Consider the following 21,148-nt stretch of genomic DNA (forward strand, 5'->3'; position numbering starts at 1 on the left):
GACTGCAGGGAGTCCTGAAGGAGAAGGGGCAGAAGACTGGAGTCAGGTGGCCTTCTGTTGCTCCGTGGAATCCGTGCAACCACCGTGGTTCCCTCTCGCTCGCAACAGACAGCCGTGTGAGAGAGAGAGCCATCCGAAGGAGCTTCAAAGTCCTGACTCATGGACAGTGTCCTAATCTTCTCATGCCACCTGGCATTGGAGGTGCCCCTGTCTCTTCTAGATTCTACCTTTTTTCCAGGGACCAGTAAACAACGTTATCTGGACCTGCCATGTGGTGGAGCCCCTCCTCCTGCTAAAGTTCTACCCTCCCATCTTCCCTCACCAGCCTCAGCATCATGAGAAGCATCTTGTACACTTTGAGCAATCCCCTGCAAGGCCATCTCTTTCAGTCTTCTGGAGTCACGTTGACTTTTCAGCTTCACCTCTTGGAGATAAATTTGTTTACTGATTTCAAGGGGATTCCCTTTGCTGGGGGTGGAGGGATGGACGGAGGGAGAAGGGGAAACCCTCATAAAATGTAGTGGCTAGAATGTTGTTGTGGTTGTTTTTTAAAGTTTCTCATGAGGATTCCCCTGTTGGCCAATACCGTGTGAAGGTTTTCCAAGGCCCAATGAAAGGCGCATTTCACAGCTACCAAGTGAAGAGGCTTTCCTAGTAGGACAGAGCAGGAACTGTATATCTCTGGACCTTATTAAGTTTGGATGAGTTCTCACAGGTGCATTTTACCTGCCTGCCTTTGAAATAATTTTACTTCCAAGTACTTCCTCTGTTTCTACAGGTTTTGGGTACATTGGTACCCCTGGGATCTCAAATTTCTGCCCAAGTTTGCTTCCAAATTAGAAGCATGCAGCTAAGGCCTGGCAGGGGTGGGTGCAGTATAGGGATGCCAGCCTAGGGTTGCAAACCTCCAGGTATCTGCTATTACAACTGATCTCCAGCCGATAGAGATCAGTTCACCTGGAGAAAATGGCCACTTTGGCAATTGGACTCTATGGCATTGAAGTCCCTCCCCTCCCCAAGCCCCACCCTCCTCAGGCTCCACCCCAAAAACCTCCAACCGGTGGCGAAGAGAGTCCTGGCAACCCTATGCCAGCCTCCACGTGGGAACTTGGGATCTCCTGGAAATACACCTCATCTCCAGACTACAGAGATCAGTTCCCATGGAGAATATGGATGCTTTGCAGGGCAGACTCTATGGCATCGTACCCCACTGGAGTCACTCTCCTCCCCAGGCTCCATCCCCAAATCTCTAAGAGTGTCCCCACCTGGATTTATCAACCCTACCCCCTACCCCCCACCTGTGGCTGGGGGGACCTGGCAACCCTGTTGTGGTGTGGGAATGGGAAATCCCATTATACTGTTTAGCCTAATCTCTTTTGCTTTATTGATTTATTTAGAATATTTCTGTGCCTCTTGTTTGGAGTCCTGCTCAAGGTAGCTTACAATTTTAAGAAAATTCAGTACCTGGAGGTTGGCAACCCCTATACCTGCCGCAATGACTGCATGTCATGATTGAATACGGCGTTCTCTAAGCTGCATTGCAAGCATGTGGCTGAACATTCCAGGCCCTGCTGTTGTCAGTCTCTACGTAGACACACTCTCCTTGCCTTGTCTGTGTGGACAGTCATAAATATATTACATATATATGAAATGAGATGTAGAAAGCAAAACACTTATCTCTTTGGCTTCTTCTCTTTGATTTTGGGGAGAGGTAACCACTTGGACAGACATTCCAAAAACCAGGTGCACACATGATTCATCTTTGAGGGAAGGCTTGTTTTAACTGGAGCCAACCTTGTAGTCTGAAGCTTAAGGGAAACAGAGACGATGTGAGATGAAATTACCTCCCTGTGTCAGCATCCACAAAGTGCAGTTTACGAAGGAAGGCAAGTAGAAGAAGAAGAGATGGTGGGTTTTATATGCTGATTTTCCCTGCCTTTTAAGGAAAATCAAACTGGCTTACAATCTCCTTCCCTTCCTCTCCCCACAACAGACACCTTGTGAGGTAGGTGAGGCTGAGAGAGTTCAGAGAGAAGCCCAAGGTCACCCAGCTGGCTTCATGTGGAGGAGTGGGGATCAAACCCGGTTCTCCACCACTCTTAACCACTACACCCCACTGGCTTTCTTCACCCACAAAGCTATACAGCACTCTGGCATAGTCAACATGCTCCAGAAGCCTCCAGACACAGTGAAATACATTTAGGCCAAAGCCTTGGGAGGGCCAAGTTTAGGATTTACTACTGTGTACTTGAGGCAACACAGTCAGACTCCTTCAAGAAAGCGGCAAATATTTTGGGATCTTCTTCCCTTGCATGGATAAAAATTCCACAAGTGAAACATTAACAGTGCATTCCTGAGATGCACCGGCGGCCCTCATCAAAGCCTTTGGAGGCCGGTGAAGGCCCACGCCGGTGCAAGGGCCCACAGCGCTGGCGTCTGGGAGGTGCATGCAGGGCCCCAGCACCAGCATGCAGGGCTGGACACTGGTCTCTGGCCGCTGGTGCGGCAGCACCGGGCCTGGACACTGCTGGAGCCTGCTGCCGGCGTCCGGACACCACCAAGGCTGCAGCAGCATCCCGGGAGGCATTCCCAGGGTGTCCCAGGAGGCATTCCCGGGGCATCACGCGCCGGCCAAGGGGCTGGGTCACCGTTATGGCTCAGGAATGCCCCCTTTTTTGTGCCCAAGATACGCCACCTTTTAGGAAATTCTTCCCATTGTGGCTTTTCCTGCCTGCCTCTGCAGCATCTCCAAGAGATCTAGCAACCCTTAGGATGAGAGAGAGCCACAAAGAAGGCACACGTGTCTCTGTGTTGAATTTCATATGTTTATTTAAACGATAAGCAGTCAAATCTTTGGCCAAAGGCCTCTTGGTCAACTAAAAAAACACTACTTTCAAATCCACCACTGTCTTTCAAGGAAATTTAAATTGTTCAAGACTTTCTATTCCTTGGCTCCATCATCATCCAAAAGGGAGCCTGCAGCCAAGAAATCAGAAGGAGATTGAGACGGGGAAGGGCAGCCATGAAGGAGCTAGAAAAGATCCTTAAGTGTAAGGATGTGTCATTGACCACCAAGATCAAGTTAATTCATGCCATAGTATTCCCTATTACTATGTATGGGTGTGAAAACTGGACAATGAAGCAAACTGACAGGAAGAAAGTAGATTCCTTTGAAATGTGGTGTTGGAGGAGAGTGTTACGGATACTGTGGACTACCCAAAAAACAAATCAGTGGGTTATAGATCAAATCAAGCCTGAACTGACCCTAGAAGCTAAAATGACTAAACTGAGGCTATCGTACTTTGTTCACATTATGAGAAGACGAGTCACTGGAAAAGACAATCATGCTAGGAAAAGTGGAAGGCAGCAGGAAAAGAGGAACCAAGAAGAGATGGATTGACTCTGTAAAGGAAGCCACAGCCCCCAATTTGCAAAACCTGAACAAGTCTGTTATAGATAGGCTGTTTTGGAGGACATTGATGCATAGGGTCACCATGAGTCAGAAGCGACTTGATGGCGCTTAACACACACACACTTCCAAGGAGAAGCTGCCATTGGAAGCTTTTCAAATGAACGGAGGCCTAACTCAGCCAATAGAATTTTGCCTGGACTATTTGAAAATGAAAACACAAAAAACATACACACGGGAGACTTTGGAGGCTGTTCACATGGGAGTGGGTGGGTTTGGGTGGGACCAGTTGCCTCCCATAGCATACCCGATTAGGCCTATCTTTGATGAGAAATGCCCTCCCAAATGGCAGCTTTATCTCCCAGGAGCCAGCCAGCCTTGATAGAAACAAGGCTCCTCCCTGCCAGCTTTCCTGCTCCGAAATTCAGTGCTGCCAGAATTAATTTGTCAAAAGAGAGAGGGACTATAGCAGCAGCAGAAGAAGAGTTGGTTTTTATATGCCAACTTTCTCTACCACTTAAGGGACACTCAAACCAGCTTACAATCACCTTCCCTTCCCCTCCCCACCACAGACACCCTGTGAGGTAGGTGAGGCTGAGAGAGCTCTAAGAGAGCTGTGACTAGCCCAAAAAAATTAAATGATTCTGTGGTGGTAAATTGTAAACTGTTGGGCTTTAATTGTATTAATATGACATGAGCTGCTCTGAGCCTGACAGAAAGTCAGGAAAGGGTGGAATATAAGCCTAATAAATAAATAGTAAATAATAATAATTCCTGAAAACCCCAGCAGACGCTGAGCGCTAACTTCCTGTCCCCAGTGATTTTAACCCGCATTTTCCAGGGAACTTTATGTAAGGCCTTTTATGCAGGGACATTTCCCCGTGGTCACCCCCGCCAACTGCTTTGGGGCTTCCTTTTGATTTTGCATGCCTTTTCCACCCATCAGAAGTTGTCTTGCTCTGCCCTACTGTTTTGCCCACATTTTTCAGATTCTGGCTAAAACAGCATCTGGAAAAAATGGGCAAAAGCCGTGGGGAGAGCGAGGTGACCTCTGATGGGTGGATAAGGCATGCATAATCAAAAGGAAGCCCTGAAACAGTCTGCTGGGGTGACTGCAGGAAAACATCCCTGCATAAAAGGCTCTAGTCCAACATTCTAGCCACTACACCACACTGTCTCTCTTGAATAGATTTGCTTGTTCTGATTATGACACTGATCCAATGACACCCATTGACACATAGCTAGAAATATGGCTTCTTGGGTGGAAATGACAAGCAAAACTGTATATATTCTGTGCTAAAGAAATTATAACCTTAATTAATTATACGCATAAAGCAAATCTCCTTTCTTTTTACTGGTTTTGCAATCTTCATTCTACTTCAAAGCTGAACATTCAACAGCTGTAAGCACATGGGAATGCAGCTGATAAAAGAAGACACCTTGGGGCAGATTCTGGAGAGTGCAGGATATGAATCTCTTAAATAAATAATGCCTCCTTGCATAGCAGCAGACACGTGGCAGTAATCTTGTAAATGGCTACCAGATAGTTCCTAGGTCATCAGAGGTCTTTTATGCATGGCTTTTTCACTAGCAGTCACCCCGCCAAGGACTATGGATCTTTGTTGTGATTATGCATGCCGTTTGCGACCATCAGAGGTCACCTCACTCTCCCCCTGCATTTCCCCGTGTTTTGCCCACATTTTGAGGGACCTGTTTTATCTCAAATTTGAAAACACAGGCAAATGTAGGGAAACACAGGGGGAGAGCGAGGTGACCTCTGACAGTTACAAACGGCATGCATAATAAAAAAAAAAGAACTGAAGTCGTTGGAGGAGTGATGGGGAGTGAAACAGCCACGCATAAAAGACCAGAGTCAGTTCCTGCAAGAAAAATCACGGCAGAGTTAGAAACTGGGGTTCTTGTATTCAAGTCTAACCACAGTCCTGGATTCTCTGTGGCCAGGGCAAGCCTGTCTGTCTCTTACCCGCAGCATCCTTGTCTGTAAATAAGGAACATTAAGCCTTTTTGTAAAGATGAATGAATTAAGGCTTATAAAAGGAAATCCAAATCTTTTTACTACTCCTGGATGTACACAGGTGTGTGTTTATGTATGCACACATCCTGGAATGTGCTTGCAAAAAGATCAAAGTGTTATAAGAAGTATCTGGTAGGTTCTCCCCTCCTCCACGGAACATCTGTCATTCTTGTCAGATGTCAGAAATAAATGAAATTGATGTGAAAATGAAATTGATGTGAATCTCTCTGGTCCAGCAGAGAAGCATCTCATATTCTCTCCTCCCAGCCCTGGGCTCAGTGAATGGCCTCGGTTAAGCCACTTACAACTTTAATCAGCAGTGGGGCAGTGTTATGTAGTGGTAGTGGATAGAGTGTCAGATTAGGATCTGGGAAGATCCAGATTCATCTCATAGAATCATAGCATTGGAAGGGACCACCAGGGTCATCTAGTCCAACCCCCTGCACAATGGAGGAAATTCACAACTACCTCCCCCACCCCCCAGTGACCAGTACTCCATGCCCAACCCCAAGATGCCCTCCCTCTCATCATCTGCCTAAAGTCACAGAATCAGCATTCTGCTTAAAAACCTCCAGGGAAGGAGCACTTACCACCTCCTGAGGAAGCCTGTTCCACTGAGGAACCGCTCTGTTAGAAAATTCTTCTTAATGTCTAGATGGAAACTCTTCTGATTTAACTTAATTCTCTCTATTCACAAGATAATCTTGGGCCAGCCACTTACTCTCAGCCTAACCTACCTCATAGGGTTGTTGTGGGGATCGAATGGAGAAGGGAACAACCCTGTATGCCACCTTGAGCTCCTCGGAGGAAGGGTGATACTAAAATGTGGGACAGAAGAGGATACACAGAGGAAGTCCTGCCATAATGCAAGGCTGGGATTTTGGGGGTGCTATTAAAGGAAGCATGCACACACATAAACACAGATGATACTAGGAAACCATCCTAAAATAAATCCATCCATTTCAGTGAAACTTGAGCTGAGGATCTTCCAACTGAATTTGAACCCATGAACCCATGAAGCTGCCTTATACTGAATCAGACCCTCGGCCCATCAAAGTCAGTATTGTCTACTCAGACCGGCAGCGGCTCTCCGGGGTTTCAGGCTGAGGTCTTTCACCTCACCTCCTTGCCTAGTCCCTTTCATTGGAGATGATTCACAGTGGGTAGCTGTGTTAGTCTGTCTGCAGTAGTAGAAAAGAGCAAGAGTCCAGTAGCACTTTAAAGACTAACAAAAATATTTTCTGGCACGGTAAAGCTCATACCCTGCCAGAAAATATTTTTGTTAGTCTTTAAGGTGCTACTGGACTCTTGCTCATTGGAGATGCTGGGGGTTGAACCTGGGACCTTCTGCATGCCAAGCAGATTCTCCACCACTGAGCCACGGCTCCACGATTTATACCTGGGAGGAGGATTTTCTGCCCCAGGCACCCAAATGTCTGGTGGGGAGGGGGGTGGAGGCTGCCTCGATTCTTCCTGCCGCATCTCTGGAATGGAAAGGTCCCCAAAGAAAGCCCCCTCCCCCCAGGTGTCCTGGCGTGCCCACTGTGAGACTCTCCAGCCAACCTCGGCAATCCCAAAAAGTCACTCGCTCAGACAGGCAGGTCTAAAGCAGGTAAAGGTTTATTCAGGAGCCTCAGATACAGCATAAGCAATCCACAGGTTCAAAGCTGCTAATGGCAAACCAAACTACAAAGCATAATATTGTCGAAGGCTTTCATGGCCAGAGTTCATTGGTTCTTGTAGGTTATCCGGGCTGTGTGACCGTGGTCTTGGTATTTTCTTTCCTGACGTGAAAGCCTTTGACAATATTTAGACCCATTTCTGTTCAAGTGTTCTCCTTTGAAATATTGTCGAAGGCTTTCACGGCCAGAGTTCGTTTGTTCTTGTGGGTTATCCAGGCTGCGTGACCATGGTCTTGGTATTTTCTTTCCTGACGTTTCGCCAGCAGCTGTGGCGGGCATCTTCAGAGGAGTAACACTGAAGGACAGTGTCCCTCAGTGTCAAGTGTGTTGGAATCGTCAAAAAGGGCAAGAGTCCAGTAGCACCTTAAAGACTAACAAAAATATATTTTCTGGTAGGGTATGAGCTTTCGTGAGCCACAGCTCACTTCTTCAGTGAGTGTGTTGGAAGAGTGATATATAGTCAGAAAGGGGTTGGGTTGAGCTGAGTCATTGTCCTGCAAAAAAGATCAAAGGTAATGTGCTAATCATTGTCCTGTAAGTATCAAGATAATGTGCTAATGAGGGTGTGGTTTGTTAATATGGAACCATTGTATCCTGAAGTGATCTGTTAATGTCTGAAATCCAAAGCTAATCTGCATGGCTATTGTTGACTGTAGTCTTTGTTAGTCTGCAGGTTTTCAGGACAGGAAGCCAAGCCTTATTCATTCTTATTCATTCTTCATCCTGTCCTGAAAACCTCCAGGCTAACAAAGACCACGGTCACGCAGCCCAGATAACCCACAAGAACCAACGAACTCTGGCCGTGAAAGCCTTCGACAATATTTCAAAGGAGAACACTCGAACAGAAATGGGTCTAAATATTGTCGAAGGCTTTCACGGGCAGAGTTCATCGGTTCTCGTGGGTTACCCGGGCTGCGTGACCGCGGTCTTGGCATTTTCCTGACGTTTCGCCAGCAGCTGTGGCCGGCATCTTCGGAGGAGTCACGCGGAAGGACAGCGTCTCTCGGTGTCTAACTCCTGTCCAGAGCCGGACAGCAGGACCCCTGACCGCTGGAACATCGCAGAGAAACAACACCGCTCGAGACACTTGAACAGCCAAACCAGTAGATACCCTTGGGCAGCAAGAAGCAGGACTCATGGCATGGCTCTTGACACCCACCCCCCTCTGGCGCTCCTGGGGGGGAAAGGGGGACGCCCTAAGGTCAGCCTTCCCTTCCCTGCTGCTTTGATCCTCCCCCCACCCTCCATGACGTCATCGGCCGAGGGGGGGGGCTTGGGAGGAGGAGGAGGAGGAGGAGGAGGAGGAGGGCGAGCGCGGGCGCTTCCAGCACCGCGGACAGCTCCCCGCGCGCCCCTCCGGCCCTGCCTGCGCGGGGCTGGAGCTGCCTCGGGGGGCGTCGCGGGGGGCGCGCGAGGGGCGAGCCCTGCGGCCCTGGCGGAGGCTGACCCGGCGCCTGGTCTGGTGGGGCCGGGGCCGGGGCGGAGCGGGGGCGGCCGCCGGCCCGGCCAGGTCGCCTCTCCCCTGGATGGAGCCCGGCGGCGGCAGGCGCGCCAGCATGGCCTTGGGGCTCCCCTCCGCCAAGAAAGCCTCCTCCCGCAACGTTGCGGTGGAGAGGAAGAACCTCATCACCGTCTGCAGGTAGGGGTCCAACCGGGGGGGGGGGTCGGATGGGGGGAGAAGTCGGGGGGAGTGCTGGGTCTGAAAAGGCTGCTGGCCAGGAGACGCAACCAGGAGGCTGCCATTTAATTCGGATAAGAAACAAAGACCATTTTCTTTTCTTCCTTTTTTTGGTAACATTTTTTTTATTGTTTTCTACATTAAAATTTTCTTTCTTTTTTTCTTTTATTGTTTTTTTTTATATGACAGCCGTTTCCATCATCCGTTAAGATAATTTCTCTATTTCTCTATTCCGTGCCACTAATTAATTCATAGATCGACGTTGGCTTCCCCTCTCTCCTCCTCTGCCTTTTTGATAACTTTAGTGTCCCCTTTGCCTTTAATTTCTAATTCAGTGCAATGCTGCATGTATACATCCGGCTGCAGTCCTTAAAATCTAAATCGTTAATCTTAATAGTGTTTCTGCCTTAATCCATTGAATGAGAACAGAACGTAGCCTTCAATACTTCCCGATTTAAATTCATTTTGGCAGTGTATTGTCCATGCCTCCCATTCTCCCACAAATTCTGTGTTCTCCTTTTGATTTACTAATGCCGTACGTTTAGCCATTTCTGCTAGTTCCAACATTTTATTTATCCAGTCCATCTCTGAAAATTTCCATTTTGCTGCATAAACCAATCTTAGAAACAAAGACAATTTTCAAACAATTCATAAGTGGAAAAAAGGAACAATTAAAATGTTAGTTGCCTACAGTAATTGCATTGGAACTTCTATTATATTTCCAAGCTACTAAAAGGTCATTAACATTTTTAACACATTGTCTAATGTTGAAGGGGCCCCACGTCATCAAGGGCCCACTTGCCATCGGGCAAGCTGACTCCCCGGCCAGGCCGCCACTGGTGTGTGTGTTTGGGTCTCCCCACCACCACCACCACCACCCTAAGATGGAGATGAGGCCGAATGAATGGATCATGCTCAGAACGATTCCCAGTCTTTGCCAAAGGAAGACGGGAACACCTGGGTTGTTGTGTTCTCTTGAATAATCTGGACATATGTATCGGGTTGGGTTTTGTTCATTTAGGCGAGGGAGCCGGCCGGCAGAGATTGCAAGGTAGCAGCGCCGAGGTAGCCTGGCTTTTCCCCTCCTCGTCTTGTATCTGGCAAAGCTAAGATAGACCACTGGTGATTAGAGCAAACAGGTTGTGTGAAGAGTTGGGCAGGAGAGGGATGGAGCACAAATACCCAGGGGGGTGGAGAAGGGTTAGAAAACAAAACAGGGATGAGCTTAAATGTGCTGGAGGAAAAGGAACCGGCAAGGCAGGGGTTTGTGGGGCTCAAAGGGGTGTCAGAAGCAAAAGGTGAGGAAGAGGTGGCGAAGGCCCCGGTTGTATTGAAAAGCCTATGAGACTGGATGCCGGTGCTTTGTTTGTGTTTCCAGGGTCAATAACATGGAAGGAAACAGTGAGGAGTTTATTCAATGGTGTTATGTGTCACTCTGGTTTCCCCCAATTAGGCATCCTTTATGGGAAAAGACGAGCAATTTAGCAAGTGAAGAGGTTCTTTCCCCACTTCCAGAGGGCTTGGGGGAAGGATTCGTTGCTGGTGATTTCTCTCTGGGACTCCTCCTTTGCTACCAAGAGCTGACCGGTAGGCCGAGGCAAGCAAATCAGTGGGTGGAAATGCAGCCCAAACAATTCAATGAAGGTGGAACATTTTTTTGGGGGGGGGCAAAATAAGCTGAGCAGTTTCAGTTGTTGCTGCAAACGGTTATTCATCGGGTGGTGAAGAAGGATCCTATGAAAAGCAGCAGGGCAGAGAAGGGGGAGGGGGCAGGGCCCAGTTTGGGGTTGCCTTCCCAACCCACCCCCTTGCCAAGCAGTGAGGACCAGACGGAGGACTGTGGTGAAGCCCTTTCCCAAGATGAAGGCAGCTGGGGAGACGTGAGGGTTGGGAAGTGACGTCACCAGAGAGAGCATCTTCGAAGGTGGGGGCGGAGGGAGGGATGCAGGCGGAGGCTGGGCTGCCGTAGCAACCACCTTTCTCCAACAAAAGGCAGCCCGGCGAGGTGTGGGGCCGGTCTGCCGCTGGGGTGCCGGGCCTTGCCATTCCCGCTGTGTTTCATGCCAGTGTTGCTGAGGCAAAGAAAGGGTGACCCAGTTGGAGGCTGGCTTTTTTGTCCATCCACATTTGTCAAAACCATTAAAAATGATCGCGTGGGGAAGAGTTGAAGGGCCTGTTAGATTTACTGTTCCGGTGTAAGGGCTCGGCTCAGGTTTGCCTGATGGGTGTTTTCCTATTCATTGGGAGGAGGTTTGATTTCAGAAGAACATCCACAACGTGATTGGGATGAGCACGAATAACAATCTTTCTGTAACTGCTGCCTCCCACCTCATTATAAAAATAAGCACTTCAGTTTTGGCAAGGAGAAACTCCATTTACAATCCAAAGAATTTACCCTCAGTCATCTTTTCGGCTTTGTTAGAAGAGCACGGCTGGCACCACAACCAGAAAAGGCTGAGGGACAGATCGAGTCTTTCTATGAAAGATGAAAAATATGGGGGGGGAAACCATTAAATAGAGTTTATATTTCACTTTATATCTTCAGGTTTCCAAAAAGGCCTGTAAAGAATGATTGAATGACATAGTTCAATTGGTTTTATTCTGTGTGTATTTTGTGTGTATATGTAAAGAAATAGAGTATTTATGTGTTAAAGACCATAGAAGAAGACTGGTCAGGCAAAATGCATTTGCTCTTTCATGATTTTCCATGCAGGTCCTTTCTTATCATATCTTGTGTATCTAATAAAGAACAACTGTTTTATTTGGATCATATGTTTCTGAAATAGACACGATCCATTCCTCAGCTTTTCGACCTTATATGAAGGTTGCGAGATCCATTTGCGGCTGCGGTGGAGTCATCCAGTGCCCTGGGCCTCCATCTTGCTGGGGTTAGTCAGAATTTGGTTTACTGGCATCAGACATCACCCAACAGGAGGGGCCAGGAGCCACTGGTTATGATACTGTTGCTTTACCCAGGGAAGGACAAAGAGTATCCTGACACACTTTAAAGGACCAGTTAGCCAAGATGTCAGCTATTTTCTTTTCAATTAATTAGATTTCTTCCCCTGGCCCCCAGCATGTTGAGCACAATTCTGGCCAGCCCACCTTGGCAAGTAGCAGAGCTGGAAAAGATATAGGAATAGGAAACTAAAAGGAACAGAGAGGGGGACAGCTTCTCTCTCCAGTGCAGGAGCCTTTTAAGTGTTTGGACTTTTGCAGAGAGGGGGGAAAAGGCAGCTATGGTTGGCAGAAACCTATAAGACCATGAAAGAAACATTGTCCACACTGTCAGAATACACATCCTTGTGGTAATGTGCTGAATCCTACCTGCAAGGCAAACAAAGAGGGTAATCCTAAACAGGCCTACTCAGAATCCTATGCAGAACTATTCAATGGGGCTTACTTCCAGGAAAGTGTTCTTAAAATTGCAGTGAAAAAGAAAGCTTTCTTTCTTTCTTTCTTTCTTTCTTTCTTTCTTTCTTTCTTTCTTTCTTTCTTTCTTTCTTTCTTTCTTTCTTTCTTTCTTTCTTTCCTTCCTTTCCTTTCCTTTCCTTTCCTTTCCTTTCCTTTCCTTTCCTTTCCTTTCCTTTCCTTCCTTTCTTTCTTTCTTTCTTTCTTTCTTTCTTTCTTTCTTTCTTTCTTTCTTTCTTTCTTTCCTTCCTTCCTTTCTTTCTTTCTTTCTTTCTTTTTTCTTTTTCTTCAGAATCCTTGCTTAGCCTATGAAATTCATTGCTATAGGATGTAGGTCACTAGAATGTATGCCTTTTAAAAATCTGATAGGATACTACTGTCTCATCATAGATAACTATTGCACATTGTTCCATCTACTCGGTGGAAAGATTAAAATAAAAATGTTTTAAACGGACTCGATTAATACCTGTAGGATAGACCTGTGTGCAATCCAGCAAAAGCACTTGAAACTAAGAAAACAGTCCTAAGGAGCTCTCCAGCATGGTGTAGTGGTTAAGTACGGTGGTTTGGAGCGGTGGAGTCTGATCTGGAGAACTGGGTTTGATTCCCCACTCCTCCACATGAGCGGCGGAGGCTAATCTGGTGAACTGGATTTGTTTCCCCACTCTTCCACACGAAGCCAGCTGGGTGACCTTGGGCAAGTCATTCTCTCTCAGCCCCACCCACCTCACAGGGTGTCTCCTGTGGGGAGGGGAAGGGAAGGTGATTGTAAACCGGTTTGATCCTCTCTTAAGTGGCGGAGAAAGCCAAGATGCCCTCCCTCTCATCATCTGCCTAAGGTCATAGAATCAGCATTGCTGACAGATGGCCATCTAGCCTCTGCTTACAAACCTCCAGGAAAGGAGCGCTTACCACCTCCCGAGGAAGCCTGTTCCACTGAGGAATCGCTCTGACTGTTAGAAAATCCATGGGCTTCAGTAACACCAACTGGAACAATATCTTTAACTGCCTTGAGATGGTCATGCTTTTTGTGGAATTTTCTGAAATGTCCCTTTAGGAATTGGAGGCGTAAGAGAACTACAGATGTGGAGATTTATTTATTTATGTCGTTTATAGTCCGTCTTTCTCAATGAAATTCAAGGAGGATAGTGTGTGTAAAGTGACCTGGATAGCCCCAGGCTAGCCTGATCTTGTCAAATCTCAGAAGCTAAGCAGGGTTGGCCCTGGTTAGTATTTGGATGGGCAACCTCCAAGGAATACCAGGGTCGTGATGTGGAGGCAAGCAATGGCAAACCACCTCCGAACATTTCTTGCCATGAAAACCCTACTTGGTTGCCATAAGTTAGCTGTGATGTGACAGCACAAACAAAAAAGTGATGTCAAGTCACAGCTGACTTATGGCAACCCAGTAGGGTTTTTGAGGGAAGAGACTAACAGAAGTGGTTTGCCATTGCTTGCCTCCGTGTCACAACCCTGGTATTCCTTGGTGGTTCCCATCCAAGTAATAGGACCAACCCTGCTTAGCATCTGAGATCTGATAAGATCAGGCTAGCCTTGGCCATCCAGGTCAGGGCTCAAGCAGGATTACATAGTGTAAGTCAAATATAATCAACAGGATGGAGCATCCAATAAACAGTGTAATAGGGTTTTGATTGTAGAACTCGGGAGCCAAGATGGATGGACCAGATGCAGAAACTGGGTCAGGTGACAGGTCCTCATTTTGGCACAGAATCCCATGGAAGGGAGGTCAGTTGCTTACAGCAGGGGACGAGAATTTACAGGGGGCCAGGGACAGAAGGCAGCAGGTTCCTGTGGAATTATTGTGACCAAAGGCCAGGAAATTTATATAGGGCTCTTGGCCAACTGGGAATTCAGGCTAGGGGCCAGTCAGGACTCAAGGAATGCCAGAAGGAATGGTGAAAATCCACAAGAACATAAACCTTCCCTGACCTTCCAGGATGTTCAATGAAGTCCCTAGCTCCAGAGCTGATTGTCCAGGTGTCCCACTTCAAGCAGTAGATTTTAAACAGCAACAATTTGTGTTAAGCTTCTTTCCCTCTTTTAAAAAAATATTTTTTATATTTTCACTTACAAACCATACTTTACAACCAAGGACAATGGAATTAACAGAGCTATCTTTAAAAAGGAACACAGAGATAAGGAGTAATTATTACAGATTTGTGTGCATATGATCAACAAAGGGAACCCATAATAAATCAAGTTGAGTTGTATTTTTTCCTCTTTGTAAATATGTTGATTTTATCATGAAGTATGTTTCCTTGCTTTTTGCAAGCCATTCTTGAATACTTGGGCTTTCATCTTTCCCCCCAGAATCTGGATAAAACCATCCTAGCATTTGTTATTAGTTAAATTGTTGAACTCCCTGCCCCAGGATGTAATGATGGCTGCCAACTTGGAGGTCTTTAAGAGGGGAGTGAACATGTTCATGGAGGATAGGGCTATCCCTGGCTACTGGTCAAAATGGATACTAGTCATGATGCATACCTATTCACTCCAGTATCAGAGGAGCATGCCTATTATATTAGGTGCTGTGGAACACAGGCAGGATGCTGCTGCTGCAGTCGTCTTTTTTGGGGGCTTCCTAGAGGCACCTGGTTGGCCACTGTGTGAACAGACTGCTGGACTTGATGGGCCTTGGTCTGATCCAACATGACTTTTCTTATGTTCTTATGTTATTAAATGTAATAAAATGTCTTGTAATTTTTTGGGAGCAATCCTAAAATTACTTAGCAACAATACATCAGGAGACACTGGAATATCTCTACCAAGGCCTGGCTGTAACTTTCTAACTATGCATTGCCAATATTCAACTGCATGTGAGCAGGTCTACCCCATGTGAAGGAAATCCACACCCGATTGTTCACAAAACCAGCATTTACCTGTACAAGAACCATAACAATTTGTGTTAAGGTTCTACCACCATGGGCAGGGGGGCCAACCTCCAGGTGGGGCCTGGAGTCCTCCTGCAATTACAGCTGATCTCCAGATTATAGAGGACAGGTCCTCTGGAGGAAGTTGCAGCTTTGGAAGGTGGAGTCTCTGGCATTACATTCTTGCCAAGCTCCCTCCCCTCCCCAAACTCTGCCATCTTTAGGCACTGCACTTAAATCTGTGGGATTTCCTCATGCTGGAGTTGACAACCCTAATCATGGGTAGGGAGGTCACCATTGGGGGGGGATTTTTTGCCTCTGGTACAAAACATCTTGAACTGTTATCTGCCTGGTCCCACATATGCCAACTTCCAAAGTTCATCTGCTCACCTCAATTTAAGGTAGACTTCCTAAGAATTGTAAGAATTGTAAACTCAATGGCCTGTCATCCTCCGGGGCAGGGAGAGGAATAAAGTCAAGGTTCCTTCCACCAGCCTGCCTTCCAACTTTTCCTCTCCCCTCACCCCGCCCACCCTGCCTTTATCACAGGACACCTATCCTGCAGAAGAGAGGGAGAGAGAATAGGACTCCTCCTCTTGACTAGAATCAGGACTTGGTTAATTTACATGGTGTTATGCATATTATTTATAAGCCACCTTGAAAGAAAATTGTTGAAAGGTGGGGTATTTATCAATTGACTTATCAAAGGGCATTCCTGCTCTACTGAGCATTGTTTCCCAGACTTCTGATGTCTTAGGCAAAAAAAATTTCTAAATTAAAGTTAGAGTGTGTAAAAAGGATGATGTTCGCCTGAGACAATCCTGCCCCCTTTCCTGTGTTCCTGCATGAGTGACTCATCTGGGTAGGGAACCTGATTGGAAGGAGGCCAGTCTAGGGCAGTGATTCATACAGGGATGCAACTGGCAGCCTCCTTTGATGGTGGGTGATTCTGCCAAGAATGTTCTACTCATATCCCTTGGGGAAGCTGACTGGAAGTAGGTAAGGTTACAGCATGGGGTCATGCGGAATGATATCAAGCTTCCTCTTTGGGCTCAGAGGAATCATCAATAATTTAATCAATGGTCATTCCAGCAGCTCTCTTAAAGCACATGACTGTGTGAGTGCACCTGACTAGAATCATAGAATCATAGAGTTGGAAGGGACCACCAGGGCCATCAAGTCCAACCCCCTGCACAATGCAGGAAATTCACAACTACCTCCTCCCCCCCACACACACCCAGTGACCAGAAGATGGCCAAGATGCCAAGATCCTTTTCACACACACTACTGCTCAAACAAGTCTCCCCCATCCTATAATTATGCATTTGATTTTTCCTACCTAAATGCAGAACTTTACATTTGTCTTTGTTGAAGTGCATTTTATTAGTCTAGCCCATTTCTCCAGCCTGTCAAGATCAGCCTGTATCTTGGCTCTGTCTTCTACTGTATTTGCTACCCCTCCCAATTTAGTATCATCTGCACATTTAATAAGCATCCCCTCTATTCCTTCATCCAAATCATTTATAAAGATGTTGAACAACACAGGACCCAGCACAGATCCCTGAGGAACTCCACTAGTCACTTCTCTCCAAGTGGATGAGGAACCATTAACTAGCACTCTTTGGGTACGATCTGTCAACCAGTTGCAGATCCATCTAACAATAATAGGATCTAAATCACATTTGCCCAATTTGTCAACTAGAATACTATGTGGAACCTTATTAAAAGCCTTACTGAAATCTAGATAAACTGTCTACAGCATTCCCCTGATCCAGCAAGGTAGTAACTTTCTCAAAAAAGGAGATAAGATTAGTCTGACATGACTTATTCTTGAGAAACCCATGCTAAGTGATTACCGGTAGATCCATCCTTTCTAGAAGAGACACTAACTTTTTGTGAAAAAATCTTTTTTTCAAATTAATTTTTCATATTTTAATAGAATTCCATTTTCATGTGATCAGCTAATCTATGAGTTCAACAGCATTACAAATATAATATTTAGGTCTGTCATATCAACAAATCAATACTCAGTCAACAAGCTGAAAAACCAGGAGAAAAATAAAAGCATTGATTCACTCCAAAGCAAATACTCATATTTGGCATTTATGTAGCACTTCTGGAGTGTTCAAAGTTCTTAATAAACCTCACAAAAATCCTCTGAGGTAGGCCGGTATTATTACTCTCAGTTTCCAGGTGGGGGAATTGAGGATAAGAGATTTCAGCCTGCCTAGGGTTGCCAACCTCCAGGTACTAGCTGGAGATCTTCTGTTATTTCAACTGATCTCCAGCCGATAGAGATCCGTTCACCTGGAGAAAATGGCCACTTTGCCAATTGGACTTTATGGCATTGAAGTCCCTACCCTCCCCTAACCCTGCCCTCCTCAGGATCCGCCCCCCAAAACCCTGCAGGTGGTGAAGAGGGACCTGGCAACTCTACCCTGGCAACTCTACCCTCTACCCTTGCGGTCACCCCTCTGACAACTTCAGGTCTTTGTTTTGATTCTGCACGCTGTTTCCAACCATCAGAGGTCACCTCGCTCTCCTCCTGCATTTTGCCCATGTTTTCAAATTCAAGGTAAAACTTAAAAATTGGGAGGAGGGTTACTAACCTCCAGGTGGCACCTGGAGATCTCCTGCTATTACAACTGATCTTAAGCTGATAGAGATCAGTTCACCTGGAGAAAATGGCCATTGGACTCTATGGCATTGAAGTCCCTCCCTTCCCCAAACCACACCCTCCTCGGGCTCCATCCCAAAAACCTCCCGCAGATTGCAAAGAGGGACCTGGCAACCCTAGGGAGGAGGAAAAGTAGAAATACTGTGGGGAGTGGCATAGAGGGGAAAGTGAAATGCCCCTCACACGTCCTTGCAAGTTTCCCACCCCACAACTTGGCCCAGCCTAGCAGCTGGTACTACACAACTGGGCCAGCAGCTAGCTCTGCCCAATTGATAGGGCTGCCAACCTCCAGGCGGGGCCCGGAGACCTCCTGGGATTACAACTGATCTCCAGACAACAGAAATCAGTTCCCCTGGAGAAAATGGCTGCTTTGGAGGGTGGACCTATGGCACTGTATCCCTCTGAGGTCCGTCCTCTCCCCAAACCCCACCCTCCCCGGGCGGCTCCACACTGAAAATCTCCAGGTATTTTCTAACCCTGTCAACTGGGCCCAGCCTGGCCCAGCACCTGGAACTACACAGTTTTTCCTGGTGAGAGCCTGCCAGTGGATGAGAAGAAGGGAAAGATGAAGACAAGGCAGATAAAGGTAGGGTGGCTGGTGGGTAGGAAGGAGAGAAGGAAGAAGGAGATGCTATAGGGGCTTTCAGGGAAGGGAAAGAGGACATAGTGGAGGAGCCGGAATGAGACTCACACACACACAAATATTTGCTGATCCTTGCTTGTCAAAAATAATTATTGTACTTTTTCCATCTTTTTGAGGCTAATAATTAGGGTTGCCAGGTCCCTCTTCACCGGCAGGAGGTTTTGGGGGTGGAGCCTGAGGAGAGCGGGGTTTGGAGAGGGGAGGGACCTCAATGCCATAGAGTCCAATTGCCAAAGTGGCCATTACAGTTTGTTAAAATCTTGTCAGGTGGTGAACAGCTGACATGAATGGCTTTCCCTGAAGACAGAAAGTCTGAAAACCGCTGACATCATGTTGTGCAAACAGTTATGAGGCTGTATAATGATTTGCTCAATCAGAAGTGAATTAAGAGAGCAAGATGGGGAAACACACATACACACACACAAAAAAAAAACTATTCTGAAAACCACATCTTGTGACATGAGCAACAATTCCTGCCTGTGACCTGACCGACTGAGGATGTTTCAGCAGGGCAGGATGTATATACATTCAAGAAGGCCAAAGCAAAGACAGTCAATTCTGTTTCACTGGGCTGAGACTCAGCAGTGTGCAGCTGTAATCTGGTTCAAATGAAACCCCTTTGGTGGTTTCTGGTGATCCAGGCAAGAATAGATGGGAAGCATTTCTAAAAGGTCTGTCTCCTTCTCCCCACCATTCATGGCTTTCTTGCATTCCACAATAGATTCTCTGTGAAGACCCTGCTGGAAAAATACACCACGGAACCAATCGATGACTCGTCGGAGGAGTTTGTGAACTTCGCTGCCATCTTGGAACACATACTCAGCCATCGTTTCAAAGGGGACCACGGTAAAGTTTGTGTTGAGGGGTAGTGAGACATCCTCTCCACAGCCCTTAGTGTTATGGTTTATAAAGGGTGCTTTGCAATGTACCTGGGGCTGTATTAAACCTCCCAGCATATATGTGTGTGTGTGTGTGTGTGTGTCTCCAGGGAGGAACTCGGCTTTGACTAGTACATGCATTTCCTGAATATTGTGGAACAAGTGTTGGGAATCCCCTTTTCTAAATGTAATGAATTAATTCCATAGTGATTCTCTTAAGTGCTTGGTAGGCCGCCAAGTACACTGTCTTCAGAGCTAGTCTCTACAATAATTACAACAACGTTGTAAGAGAGGCCAGTATTATTATCCCTTTTTTACACATTTAAAGCCATGACTTGCCAGGGCCAAGTGGTGAATTTGACAGTTGAGCTTGTATTTTCATTAGGCTTCCTCCTCACCCTGGCTGTGATCTTAACTACGATGCTACAGCAGTTTTGCCGTTGTGGTTCAGTGGTTCAGAATACATTGGAGCTTAGTTAAGCAAGCTTCATCATTTTGGGAAGCCAAGTTTCCCATGTGCAGCAATTCTAGTGAAGGGAAAGAATTATCTCCTGCAAGAACAAGCAAGATTTTAACGTCCAAATTGTTTTCGTCATTGCTTCATAGCACCAGCCAGGATGGATAGTTGATAGGAAGAGTCTCTTACTACTTACAGCCTGTTTTCACCTCCTCCTTCCAGGCCCTGTCAGCTGGTTCAGCTCTGATGGGCAACGTGGCTTCTGGGATTACATCCGCTTGGCCTGTAGCAAAGTCCCAAATAACTGCGTCAGTAGCATTGAAAACATGGAGAATATCAGCACTTCCAGAGCCAAGGTAAGAAGGCCGGCCAAACCGTGGCTTGCAGCCAGCCTAGGGTTGCCAACCTCCAGGTAGTAGCTGGAGATCTCCTGCTATTACAACTGATCTCGAGCTGATAGAGATCAGTTCCCCTGGAGAAAATAGCCACTTTGGCAATTGGACTCTATGGCACTGAAGTCCCTCCCCTCTCCAATACCCCACCCTCCTCAGGCTCCACCCCGAAAACCTCCCACCGGTGACAAAGAAGGACCTGGTAACGCTAAGCCAGCCAGCTGAATGCCCACGGGGCAACAGGATCATGTGGAGAACGTTATTATTACTGCGGGGGCATCTTTTTCAGGAGAAAAACCCAGATCAGTGTTTCAAAAACTTTTGAAAACCGAGACACATTTATTTTCTAGATTAAAAACTTGTGTTTGCTTCGGCAGCACATATACAAAAGGATTAAAAACTGATGATAGCTATCATTCTGACACCCGAAATGTTTTAATTTTGGCATGTGCAGATTAGGAATAACTCACTCTCAATAGAGCTCATAAATTACTGAACTGGGTGTAGATGTTAGAATAGAATCATAGAGTTGGAAGGGACCACCAGGGTCATCTAGTCCAACCCGCTGCACAATGCAGGAAATTCACAACTACCTCCTCCCCCCCCCACACCCCCAGTGACCAGAAGATGGCCAAGATGCCTTCCCTCGCATCATCAGCCTAAGGTCACAGAATCAGCATTGCTGACAGATGGCCATCTAACCTCCTGTTAAAAACCTCCAGGGAAGGAGAGCTCACCACCTCCTAAGGAAGCCTGTTCTACTGAGGAAATGCTCTGTTCAAAAATTCTTCCTAATGTCTAGAAGGAAACTCTTGATTTAATTTCAACCCGTTGGTTCTAGTCCGACCCTCTGGTGCAACAGAAAACAACTCAGCACCATCCTCTATGTGACAGCCCTTCAAGTACTTGAGCATGGTTATCATATCCCCTCTCAGTCTTCTCCTCTTCAGGCTAAACATACCCAGCTCCTTCAACCTTTCCTCATAGGACTTGGT

At 46.7% G+C, this 21,148-nt stretch overlaps 1 protein-coding gene across 1 annotated transcript in view; it reads left to right on the forward strand.

The window, feature by feature from the left end:
* The first annotated feature begins 8,652 nt into the window (after positions 1-8,652).
* Positions 8,653-21,148, forward strand: part of RUNDC3A (RUN domain containing 3A) — a 31,029-nt gene continuing 18,533 nt past the window's right edge. Inside the window, exons 1-3 of the mRNA XM_056863334.1 lie at positions 8,653-8,765; positions 19,148-19,272; positions 19,984-20,117. Coding sequence (XP_056719312.1) covers positions 8,653-8,765; positions 19,148-19,272; positions 19,984-20,117 — 372 coding nt within the window. The remainder of the gene's footprint in view (positions 8,766-19,147; positions 19,273-19,983; positions 20,118-21,148) is intronic.

The sequence above is a fragment of the Euleptes europaea genome, chromosome 18 (genome assembly GCF_029931775.1).
Source record: "Euleptes europaea isolate rEulEur1 chromosome 18, rEulEur1.hap1, whole genome shotgun sequence".
Taxonomy (NCBI): Eukaryota; Metazoa; Chordata; class Lepidosauria; order Squamata; family Sphaerodactylidae; genus Euleptes; species Euleptes europaea.